The 12,753-nt window shown below is 36.4% G+C and overlaps 1 protein-coding gene across 5 annotated transcripts in view; it reads right to left on the bottom strand.

Moving 5' to 3' along the window:
- ZNF451 (zinc finger protein 451) overlaps positions 1 to 12,753 on the bottom strand; it is a 135,580-nt gene that overhangs the window by 97,688 nt on the left and 25,139 nt on the right. For all 5 annotated transcript variants that reach the window (XR_011164970.1, XM_069070678.1, XM_069070679.1 and 2 more), the window contains exon 3: positions 11,525 to 11,605. Coding sequence is in view for 4 of the 5 variants with exons in the window: in XM_069070678.1 (XP_068926779.1) it covers positions 11,525 to 11,605 (81 nt within the window). In the remaining variant the exon portion in view is untranslated. The remainder of the gene's footprint in view (positions 1 to 11,524; positions 11,606 to 12,753) is intronic.

The raw sequence follows: 12,753 nt of genomic DNA, 5'->3' as shown, positions 1-12,753 counted from the left end.
TTCACATTGCCTTTTGTTTTTTTTTTCATTCTTTTGTATCTGTTTTATAATATCTTGATTTCTCATAAAGTCATTAACTTCCATTTGCTCCAATTTAATTTTGAAGGAATTATTTTCTTCAGTGAGTTATTTTCCATCTGGACAATTTTGCTTTTTAAGCCATTCTTCTCCTCACTGGCTTTTTGGACTTCTTTCGGCCAAGTGAGTTAGTCTATTTTTTAAGGTGTTATTTTCTTCAGTAATTTTTTGGGTCTCCTTTAGCAGGCTGTTGACTCAATTTTCATTGCATCACTCTCATTTCTCTTCCCAATTTTACCTCTACTTCTCTTACTTGATTTTCAAAATCCTTCTTGAGCTCCTCCATGGCCTGAGACAAATTCATATTTTTCTTGGAGACTTTTCATGCAGGAGTTTTTACTTTGTTGTCTTATTCTGGTTCTATGTTTTGATCTTTGTCACCAAAGAATGATTCCTTAGTCTGATTTCTCTTCCTCTGTTCATTTTCCCAGTCAACTACCTGACCTTTGAACTCTTTGCTACAGTAGAATACTGCTTCTAGAGTAGAGAATGCTGTGTCCCAAATTTCTGGAGTTTTGCATAGCTGTTGTCAGAGCTTCTTCTAGGTACCTGCCTCAGAACGGTGATGAGGCCCACCCTCTCCACAGCTGCCACAAGCTCTGCGACACCAGTACTCCTCACTGCAGGACTGACACCCAAGTCTGCAACCCAGATCCAAGCAGGGCAAGGAAAGAGAATCATGCCTCAGCACCAACAAAGAGATTACTACAATTGCCCTCTGATCAGGTGCTTAGTCCCCCCATCATCTGCGGGCCTGGAGTAGCTGCTGCTGCAGTCACCACCACCCTGGGGGCAGGGGCTGGACCATGCTTTTCTCCCACTGAGGTCCAACAGAGTATCCCCACTGATCTTTTAGTTTCTCTTTGGTGTCTATAGGTTAAGAAGTCTGGAAACTGCCACAGCTGCCAATGATTCTGTCCCCTGAGGTCTGCTCTGGCTGGTCTGCTCACGTGGGACTGCACTCTGCTCCCAGCCTGGTGCAACAGACCCTTCCTCTGGCCTGCCAGGCTGCCTTCAGCAGGAGATGTTTCACTGTCATTTTGTGAGTTCTGTAGCTCTAAAATTTGTTTAGTCATTTTTTACAGGTGTTGGAGAAAAATGGGGGATGAGCTTAAGTAAGTTCCTGCTTTTACTCTGTCCCTCCAAGATAAAATTTTTTTGGAGGGCAATTGGGGTTAAGTGACTTGCCCAAGGTCACACAGCTAGTTTTTGTGTTAAGTGTCTGAGGCCGGATTTGAACTCAGGTCTTCCTGACTCCAGGGCTGGTGCTCTAATCACTGCACCAGCTAGCCGCCCCCCGCCCCCCCCAAGATAATTTTAAAGGCACTAATGAACTGATTATGAAACCATCTTAAAAGAGAAGGTTCTAAAAAAATTTAAAAGGTCATGGATAATGTTTTTACAAAAAAAAAGGTGGGAGGAATAGACCAAGATGTCATCAAAAGCTGAAATCTTTCTAAGAATCATTGGAACACATCAAGGATATCCTTGAAGAAAACATAAAAGAGAAGGTTTTTACAAATGATTTTGTACAGTAATATCTCCACAGTTACACAACTTAAAGATGTGAATATAAGGTCCAACATTTTTTTTTATTCACAGAATTATACATTGTAGAGCTTAGAGATCAGAGTCCAATTCCCTCAATTTACTGAAGAATTTGAGGAACAGAGAAGTTCAGTGCCTATTCAGGGGTCACACAGCTGGTAAGTGCTGCTAGCTCCAAATCCAATGAGCTATCTACTATGCTAGTTTGACTGACACAAAGAAAGCACTTGATTCAGAAGAGTAAAATGAATCCTTCTAATGCTATCCTCAGACAAGATGTGCCCAACAATTAAGTCAAAATCATGCAAATGTAACTACAAAGCTAATTATTCAACTACATTGCTTTTCATATGCATCAAGTGTTAAATATGTTTCAAATATGCTTTGTAGCACAATGTAAAATGTCATGTGCAAACTCCAAAGAAAATATTAATGTTTTATTGATGGCAAGGTAATCAAAATATTTCTATTCAGTTAACAATGCAATAAATCAAGCCCACAACCCTTCCAAATTAACTCCGTGACATCTACTTTGGTTAGGCTAAGGTAAATGAAAAATGCACACTGCATAAACTATACAGTTAGAGAAAAAGTCCAGAGAATAAGTACACCAATATGTATTTCTTAGATATTGTATAACAAATGAACAATGATCTCAGTCCAGAATTTGGGAGATCAGGCTAGACAGAATTTGACAAATCACTCAGTCTTCAAGGATTCCAAATTGCTTACTATTGATAAAGCCCAACTCTCTTTAACACAAATAATCTCCTTGGAACTCTATTAGGCCATGACACATGGAACACCAGAATTTCAGAAAAGTTCAAATAGAAATAAGGCAAAAGGGGAGAAGAAAGACATATGATGGGCATAAGAATATTTCAGCATGTTAATAAAATCTGCATGCAAGATATGGAATAAAAGATCCTATCTATAAAATGCCCTCATTTGTAACTGGAAAAGTTAATCTGGCAAAAATAAAATGACAACACACACATAGCGTGAATGTTAACATCAATGTTAATATCCCTGAAATAGTAAAAGAATGAAAGAAAGACCTCTGTAATATCAAGCAGATCTTCTATGGAAAGTTTATAACAAATATATTTATCTCTGACATAAAATGAAAATGCATAGAGTGGTTATGATTTGTATTGTGAGAAGTACCCATACTGATAAAATCACTGATCCACCAAAGATCACACCACTATGATTAAATACTGAACCTCAGATGGAGATAGAGGTACAGTAAAATACAAGGATATTGGCAATCAAGGTTGTAATGCATCAGGGCAGGCAGTAAAAGCTTTGGAGATGTCCCACCTGAGGCCTTAGTCTTAAGAGAAAATTTCACAGGTGTGGGTATCCTAGATCAACACTGGAGAGTCAGGAATGGAAAATGTTTAAGAAGCCCTGCCCCTGACCACCTCATCATATATCTATGAACCACAAAAGTCCTAAGAGCAAAGCTAAGCTTAGCTCTCTTCTACCTGATTCCCCCAAGGATGTAAACAGGCAGAAGTTGTATAGTGGACCATTAGCCATGAATTTCGCTCTTAGGGAGGAGTAGAAAGAAGTTTTGAGAATCAGGATACACGTATCCCACTACTCATATTGACAAAAGTGCTTAATTACTGGTTTTATAACATTCTTTAGTTATAGTATTACTTGAGCTCGTATACCAAATTCAAAGACAGTATTTTGTGACAGAGCCATCAACCCACACAGATTCTGCCACCTAGGCCATAGTGTGTCTGTATGTGTGTGTGTGTTTTTATTTAAAAAAGAAGGGGGTGGGGCATGTGACCTCCTGCTTGGTTGACTCTAAGTAAATGCCTCCAGAACATAATGTGATTTCCATACTCTTAAAGGCAATGGCATCATGTTAAGATGCTGACTAAATGCTTTACTTTAGATACAAGGGCTTGACTTTAGGTGCAAGTACTTTACTTCTCCCATATTGTATAACTGAATTTTGCTGTGGATATCATTAGAAAAGAAATGTACATGTATTGATAGAAAGAATGACCTCAATAGCAACACTGGAAACATTCTCTCTACTACAAAAGGACAACATGTTTTAAGTAGTCTTGAAGGGAGCACAATGGTATAATGTTCTTGAAATATCTGCTTAACCAACTACAGTCAACTCTGTAAGGTTATATACTATGTATGCTACTAAGAAGCTGATAAAACTCTATTAACAAGTTAACAATCAAAGGGTTTTTTTTACTAACAGAGTTAACATCATTAAGTATGGTAAAGTAATTATAATACATAAAATAGAAGAAAAAAACTAGGTGAGAATCTCACCTAGTGATAGGCAAAACTTTGGATTCTATTATCATTATCATATTAACCTTGTTACCATCCATAACAAAGTTTTTCCATACCAAAACTGAGGCACAGAAAGATGTCTACTATGAAGATGGACTTCCAACTAAAACAAGGAAATTAATTATGTCCCTTATTATTTAATATAATGACAGATACACGACTATAGTTAATGAAGAAAAAGGGAAAGTCCAGAATTATTAATAGCAGAAAATAATAATAGTATATTATGATGACAGTCCTCTCAAATAAGTTAAACTTATAATAATATATGGGTTATTTACAGCAACCACCTAAATAACACATATGACAGCATAATACATGAAGCATTTTATGACCTAAATATAATTAGGATATATACCTTCAAAAGTAAACAATTTACTGTGCTTGCCAACTTATGATAATTAATCATTTGGAATCTTAGAAGATCTAGACAAGCACAGAAAACTTCTTAAGTCCTAAAAGAAGAGAACTGATACAAAACTCTTGTCAGGAACTATTAAAATCCAAAATACCACTTAAAACTTAAGTACTTAACTGAACAACATCAGTAAACAAAATTAAAACCTGTAAAGTTACATATCCTTATCAGCTAAAAATGGATAAAGTCATAACATGAAAAAAACTGTTGCATTTTCTAATGACTATGTGATAATATACCATGTAAAAATATGGTGTCAGCTGGAATAAATTCCACCAATAACTACAGGAATACATAAAAAATTAGTTAGTGGAAGTAACCAGGTGTGATCCGATATGACTAAATTCAAATACATTTAAATAAGACACCATGTAGACCAGAACACAGAAATTGCCATCTTGGTATTTACTGTGATACCAAGAAGTTGGTATTTAAAAAACATCTAATTTCTGATAAAATCAAAATCATTTTATTCTCAGAGATGTAGAACATATATTCATCAACAACTCTGCAAATAGTAAGGGGCAAGGAGAAAGCAGACTTCAAAATCCAAACATTTTAAGGTCACATACATATTGGAAAGCTATATGAATCCCCAAAACATTATTATCTACAGGTCCCTTTAAGTGATGGATGTTGATAATGAAAACAAAAGATGAATGTTAAATGCTAGACAAATAATCACACCTCCAGTATATATCCCCTAGAAACTAGATGCTATTTGTAGCGGAGATAGATGTATTAAGAATATTAGATACAACTAAAGGAAGTAAGGAAGTAAAAGGAATGACTTATTATAAAGTTCAGCAAATAAAAAAAACCCAGGGAAATATAAAATAGCATCCCTGCTCACGAGATACAAGAACCAAGAACAAATCCTCAGAATTTATCATGGGAATAGAAAATGCCACAAAAGGAAATTCCGAACTGTCAAAAATCCTTGGTACATCTGGAAAAATAGCAAAAAGATTCATACTGCACAATGACCAATCCGTTAGTTACAAGGGGTGAAGTATAATACCATTTTAGTCAGATAATTAGGGCAATGATATATATAATGAATCTGGAAAAATAGATGTGACATATATTACCTAAATAAAACAAAAGTTATCTGTATAAATAACCACTGGCTAGAACTAAATCAGAGTAAAATAAACTTTAAGGACTCCAAACAGAAGATTAAGTTATCAGGAGGAGATAGTGCTCCATTTCATACAAGACATTAAAATGTCTATTATAGTACACTAATAACTTTTAATTTATTTCTACAAAGATGACTATAATTTCAAACTTGTTAATAGAACTGCTAATTTAATTCATTTTATCCCCATTATTATGATCAGGCCATTTTTACTACGCAGTCATTGTTTGAAAAATCATTGACTATCTAATCCATATTTGGAAAAATCATCAGTTCAAACTCTCATTTACAGTATCACACAGGCTGCCCTAAATGAATTAGGTTGCTTAGGAAATACATTAGCAAGTTCATGTCACACTAAAGTACCATGTAATAAATGTTATGGTTGCCATTTAGTACACTAATGAAGTGGTCAAAAAGGGTCAGTACTTCTTCCAAAGTACCTCATGCAATATGAGTAAAACAGAATTATAGTGATAAATTAAGATTTCATAAGCTCAAAACAATTTTCTTTCTGGCAAAATTTCTCCCTCTAAATTTATATTTTTTTCTTAGTCATTTTTCTTGGTCATTTCCAAAAAATATATGTCTCATTCTGTACATGGAGCACTTCTCTATCAGAAGGTGGGTAGCTTGCTTCATCATCAGTCCTTGGGAATCATGGCTGGTATCATTACATTATTTAGCGCTCATAAATCTTTCAAAGTTGGCCAAATTTTTTACAATGCTATATAAATTGTCCTCCTTGTTCTATTTACTTTATTCTGCATCTGCTCATTTAAGTCTTTCCATGTTTCAATGAAATTGTGACTTAAATACTAAGCCTATGAGGTAAAATAATACAGAACAAGAGTCAATGTCTCCAAGGTTCTTGGGATAACGGCAAACAGATATGGAAGCCAAAAAGACCACAACAGATTAAATTACTAACAAAATACTAGAAGTACACAAGAACACCTGGATAAATCAGAAAGATTTATTTAGATGTTTAACCTTAGAAATTACAAGCTTATCTTTTATTTTAAAAGAGATTACAAATATATCTTGAGGATATTCTGATGCCTAGGGGAAAAAAATGAAAACTCATTCTACTTGGACAATTTTTCTCTCAGAAGGGACCTTGAAAACTAGAATCCCAAGGAGTGGGGCACAGGACCTGCTCAGTACCTAGAACAAGAGATGAGATACTGTGCAAAGTCTGAATGATTAGCTTTAGTGAGGTCAGTAAGAAGGCACTAAGAGTAACTGTCAGTCGGTTAGTAAAGTAAGGACACACTCAGATTCCCAGTTCTATTTAAGAAAATCACTGTCAGAAAAGCTAGCAGAACTGAGCCAGCTTTTGGTTATTCTTATTTGCAAAGAGACTGACCTGGAGGATTACAAAGAGGTTAATCTGGGGTAGTTTTATCACAACTGTAAGAAGATTTTACTGTAAAATATCAATATCCACATTCCAGGACCCACAGGTTTTTTGGCCTATGAAAAAATTAAGATAAAATTAATATGGCATTTATTAAGACAGAAATCAGGTTCACTCTTGTTTAGAATATTTGTTACTAAAATTTTGGATCTGCATACCTGACTTTTGTGAACAATATCCCTTATTTCCAGAGTTCCTAAATGTGTGCCTGTGACAAGATACATACTATGAGAAGTTTGCAGTCAAAAATGAGAGACTACTGTTACAGAGCTTTGCAAAAATCACATTATTCATAAGTAAGAGAGTGATGAAACACAGCACATTAATGACATTCATTCACATATAACTACTTCAGTGATATTGGCTATCATTAAGAGACACCATGACAAACAGGACTGTAAAAACTATTCTAATTTCACGATAGATATTAAAGATAGTGTCAAACTCAGCTTCTGAAATCCAATCATTGCAATGAGATCAGTCTGGCAAGATTCAAATTGAGTCCCAGTTCCAAAAATGGTTTCATGTACTGAAGAGTGAGATGAGCCCTTGGTAATCTGAACATATCAAGACATGGACTCTCTTATGGTACCAAGCATATATTTCATGAAGTCCTAGGAAGCAGGGCTCAACTACTGGTCACTTTGAAGTGAAAGAATTTTCTATGGTCTCAATGGAGTGATAGATGTTTCCAGATATAAAACACATATGTAATCATCTAGGCTTGTGAATGTAAAGATTTCCTACAGAGAATATTTTAAACCTTTCTTTTGTTATGCTAAAATCCTATCTCCTAAAGACCATTATGAGTTCAGTCTGCCCTTAACGTCCTTGGGATTAGAAATTAACAGTAGCAGAGTATCACAGAATCCTTATCCTAGACTTCTCTAGCCAAAAAAGAAAAAAAAAGAAAAACACTTAGGAAATAAGGCATGAATATTCTAAGCATTGCATTTTACTCCAAATCTAGGAACAGCAAACTACTTAATACTTACACCACATTATATTTAGATTTCAACCCTCAGCTGTGTCACTGCTCAAAATCCTACGTAAAATTGTGATGGAGAAATAGGACAGGGGTTTAGAATCTCCACTGAGGATGTTTCTGAATTTAGGGTTCTTGTGCCCATACTTGTGGAACTCAGTATTACACAATTTTGAATCTCCTTTAATGTGCTTTATGTCAGTTACAGCAGAATTGAAGACTGCTAGAAATAAATCTACAGAATTTACCAGAATCTTCTTTGGTAATAGAATACCATCATCTAATTCATAATGATGGTATTTATTCTACCATCAAAAAGCTATATATAAAAAAATAGCTACACTTAAGATTTTTTGCATTTCCTTGCAGAGTAATATAGATTAGAGCCAAATCTGTCATCTATAGCTTCCAACAGGTCAAAGAATTTGTTGTAACTTTGATAGTACAAAGTTACCAAGAGTCATGCTCCATTTATTCTATCACCAATGATTTGTTTCCTTCTTGTCTAAATAAACTCTGGGGCTAGTACCATGTCTTCCTAGAATATGAGGTCATACAGGTCATATAGTTAATAGAAGATGTCACAACGAAAGCAGTTTCATTAGAACCTATAGCCCATGCAATCCATTTCTTCTGAGGTAGAATCTAGCTTGAAGATTATGTTCCTTTATTTGTTGTCCATGAATAGCTGTATAATCAAGCCCTCTGCTGAAGGGTCAGGTTAGAAAAGTAAAGTGTTCTTGGCCACAGTGTACATATATATATATTACACATGCACACACATACACACGCACACACACACACACACACACACACACACACACACACACACACTGTGCTTCATAATGCTGAATAATAGGTCATCAGACGTATCCTTAAAAATGTGACTGATAAAAGTTTCTTAGAATAGATAGGATAGGATATCCAAACACCTGCTGACAGCAAATTCTGAACTCCTAAAATCTGACTTCAGGTCATACAGTTATCATCTTTATTTAGGTTCTTGGATCCATTCTCTTTATTCAACAGGTTTGCAAAATTATAAGAGTAGAGGGAAAATAATTAGCCCTTATCATCACAGTAAAGGAATTTGTAATAGGTCTGAATTTTCATTTATTTTTTTCCTCTATGAGAAGTGATGTTCCAGCAAACCAAAGGTATCTCTCAATCTCTAAAGGTGGAAAACTTAAATTGCTTCTGAGCTTGAGCTCATGAACCCAGGACAATTTAGTCATTCATATCCAAGTATGCCAGATGAATTTTGTTCTTTTTGTAAAATTCTAAAAAGATCTCCATACCCCACCCCACCTTCATTTCTAGTGGATCTAAAAAGGTTCTTGTGAAGTAAGGTACATAGAGGAAGATAGTTCCCTGATAACCTAATGATGATTTTATATGCCTTAGCTGTGGTTAAGTCCATTTCTGAATTCCTTTACGGACTGAATTTCTAGCACCTGAGGTTCTCAAAGAAAGAAGAGATGACTAATGTAGTTTCCTATTCCTGTGACAGAAGCAGCTATGTTTAAGAGGGGTGAGAACTACTACAGCTAGAGAAAATTTCTGTGTGCTTACTTGAAGAGGATGGCACTCTTTATTCAAGCATTCTTTAGCAGAGTCACTTGACCAGGAAAATCAAAGCAGGAAAAAAAAAATTAAGTTTCAGATAGACAGACACATTTCCAGTGAATGAACAGAGATACCTTAACGCAAAAAAGATTAATACCAAAAGATGAAATTCCCTTGACAAAGAGATTATGGAGGCCCAGTTCATATGATTCAGTCTCCCACACCTGGTCTTCACTATTAACTGTTAACCAGGGGCCCTATCTCTTAAAGAGAAGGGAGGGAGGAAGAAAGAGATACTGCTAGGTTGCATGTTTGTGCCTATACTACACATCATATTTTTTGTTTGCCAAGTACAGATCAAAATGGGCAATTTCTTGGCCCACCACTAAGTTGGTCCCATGTTGGGAACAGGTGAGGCAGAAAAGCCACTGGCACACAGGAAAAAAAACAACCAGCTCCTTTGCTGAATGGGGGAAATGGCAATAGAAAAGACTACTTGTGGGAGGGCGTACATCAAAAAAAAGTCTCATCACTATTTGGGGTCACTTTTGCTTTCCTTTTTTTCCCCACCTTATCAAAAAAGTGGGAAGGGTGTGGCCAGTTCTTCAGTCCTATAGAAGAAATGGGAGCACAGAGCTTTCTTTCAACCATTTTAAGATACTAACAATTCACATTTAATTGGTATATTCTTCCTAGTGATGTCATGAGATAGGTAGTATAAGCAGTGAAGATTCTATTCCATTTTATGGACAAGGAAACTAAAGCTCAGAGAGGTGAAATGACTTGTTCAGGTCACACAATAGTTCTCTCCTCAATCCACAAAAAAAGGAATCAGCTAGGGTTTAAAGAACAAAAATAAGATATAGGTTGGCTCCTTAGCTCATTATTGGAAATCCTAGCAAAGCTAACACTTGGGTCTTAAACAAAACCTTAAACCCATTTCACTGAGGAGCTCATAGATTGCACCATAATAGGTCCCTGTCCAAGCTCCATTAGATTATATTTTGGGCCCTCCTGCCTTAGAGTGAAGGCAATAGTTACTGATTCTCTTTGGAACAGCAACCCCGAGGGTCTTCCTCTCCCAGCTTGAGTTTTTTTTCTTTTTTTGTAATTACAGGGGCTATCTCTTGACTCACTTCTTAAAGAGGCCTAGTCACTGAATGGGCATTACTTCATTCAAAGTGAGAACCTAAAAAGGTCTTTGCCTAAAAGGGTCAGGGTCTCCCAATGCAACCTGGGCCATCTCCAGTGGTCCTGCTGAATATCTGGCCACTGGACCCAGATGGCTCAAGAGGAGAAAGTGAGGCTGTTGACCTTACACAGCATTCCTTCACTCAAATCAAATTCAACTGCAAGTCATGTCATCATTTCCCCGATGTCATGGTTCTCTTCAAAAACGAAGGACAAACACAACCCCATAGTGGGGGTTGAGTGATATAATTAGGAAGTCATAACTGATAACTGACTAATACATTTGGGAGAGGGGATTTATGGAGCTGTTGACTAGTTGAGTTGTTAGGGAATGAATAACAATTTATGGAACCCCACTTCCTAAAGAACACTTATGTCCCTTCCTTCTTTACTGAGAAGAAATAGGTGAAATGTGTGTCCCCCCCCAAAAAAAAAAATTTCTGATGTTCTAGGACGGGAGGACTCAGTCTTACAAACATTGATGAAAACAATGAAAAAAAGATGAATAGGAATCAAAAGGCTTGAAGTCTTCAATTTTCTTTTTATTCACACCAACTTCAAGACCTTCAAAGTAGGACTTACCTTAATCATTCTGAAGTCTTCTCATATTCTTACTGGAAGGGTGACAGAGGAAAACTAGCAGCAGAAGTTTAGTCTCTAGAGAAGATTCTGGGTGTACTCCTCTCTCATAGCCCACCTGAGTGAAGGTTTCTAACACCAAATTCTCCGAAGCAGAAAAACTATTAACTAGCTTAATGACTGGATCTGCCCTTATTCTTGGAAAATGCCATTTCAATTGAAGAACTGGAAAATGTCATAAATAAAATACAATGTACTTACATTAATATGAGAAGTACTAGGTCCTTCATCATCACTACTAACCAGATCGATGTATTCAAGGACAGGTCTCAGTGGCCCTTCCTAAAAAAAAAAAAAAAAAGAAGAAAAAAAGAAAGAAGAAAAAATTTACAAATTACTGAACTGTTCTTCAAATCAAAGCTTCTGCCATTAACCAAATGCTTCTTGGCTAAAAGGAGCAAGGGACCAGCATTATAAGAAGGAAAATCCACAGATGCCATGCAAGTCATTAATAAGAGGTCATGAACAAAAAGATATTACAAAACCCAAAGAGAATAAGTAGAATCTTTATGAAATAAACTGAAGCCAACCATGATTTCTTTCCAAGATGGGAAGAAACTAGTACCAAATTATTATGTGGATTTATTTTTTCATCAGGCATGAAAAATTGTATTGTATTGGAGGCCTGTTCTTGATACCACCAATATCAACCATTCAGGATCTAAACCTTAAGAGTCATCTTCCACTCATCCTTTTTGTCACAAAATCTATACAACAGGGGTGGGTTGGACTACATAGTCCCTAAAGTTTTGTAGTCTTAAATCTATGACAAACCTGTAACTTTTTTTCCCCAGTTTACTTGTAAACACTTATTCTCAACTCTTAAAATGACTTAGCAAGGTTGATTAATCAGCCTCATTGTGCAGGGCGGCTAGGCGGCACAGTGAATAGAACACTGGCCCTGGAGTCAGGAAGACCTGAGTTCAAATCCAGCCTCACACACTTGACACAATTTCTAGCCATGTGACTTCGGGCAAGTCTCTTAACCCCAACTGCCCTCCAAAAAGCAAAAAAAAAAAAAAATCAGCTTCATTGTAAGAAACACTGTGATAAAACTGGTTCATAAGGCTCGGGGTCAACATGTAATCTCCATTATTGAAGGGAGAAATTACTCTGGAGAAGATTGCCTTCCTGATCACTATCAGCAATAACTGCTCATCATCTGCCACCAACAGCAAGATAAGTACAAGAGTCACAGGAATGACAGCACCCCCTACCCCAGATCTCTAGTGCTCATAGCCCTCTCATAGCCAGCACGTAGGGAAGAAACTCCTTTGGAGAAAGAAACCGCCATGCCCAATTACCAATTAAGTGTCACTCACCTGGCAGGCAAGCCAACCCAGTTAAAGTAGCCCAGGACCTTGCTTTGGGAATACCAATATTTCCAGCCTACTGACTCTTATGTTTCATCCTAAGAAGCAAACCCTATG

Source organism: Petaurus breviceps, unplaced genomic scaffold, assembly GCF_028583685.1.
Source record: "Petaurus breviceps papuanus isolate PSGF00001 unplaced genomic scaffold, PetGlider_PUasm1.0 90822, whole genome shotgun sequence".
Taxonomy (NCBI): domain Eukaryota; kingdom Metazoa; phylum Chordata; class Mammalia; order Diprotodontia; family Petauridae; genus Petaurus; species Petaurus breviceps.
This window is presented reverse-complemented; position numbering and strand designations above follow the sequence as displayed.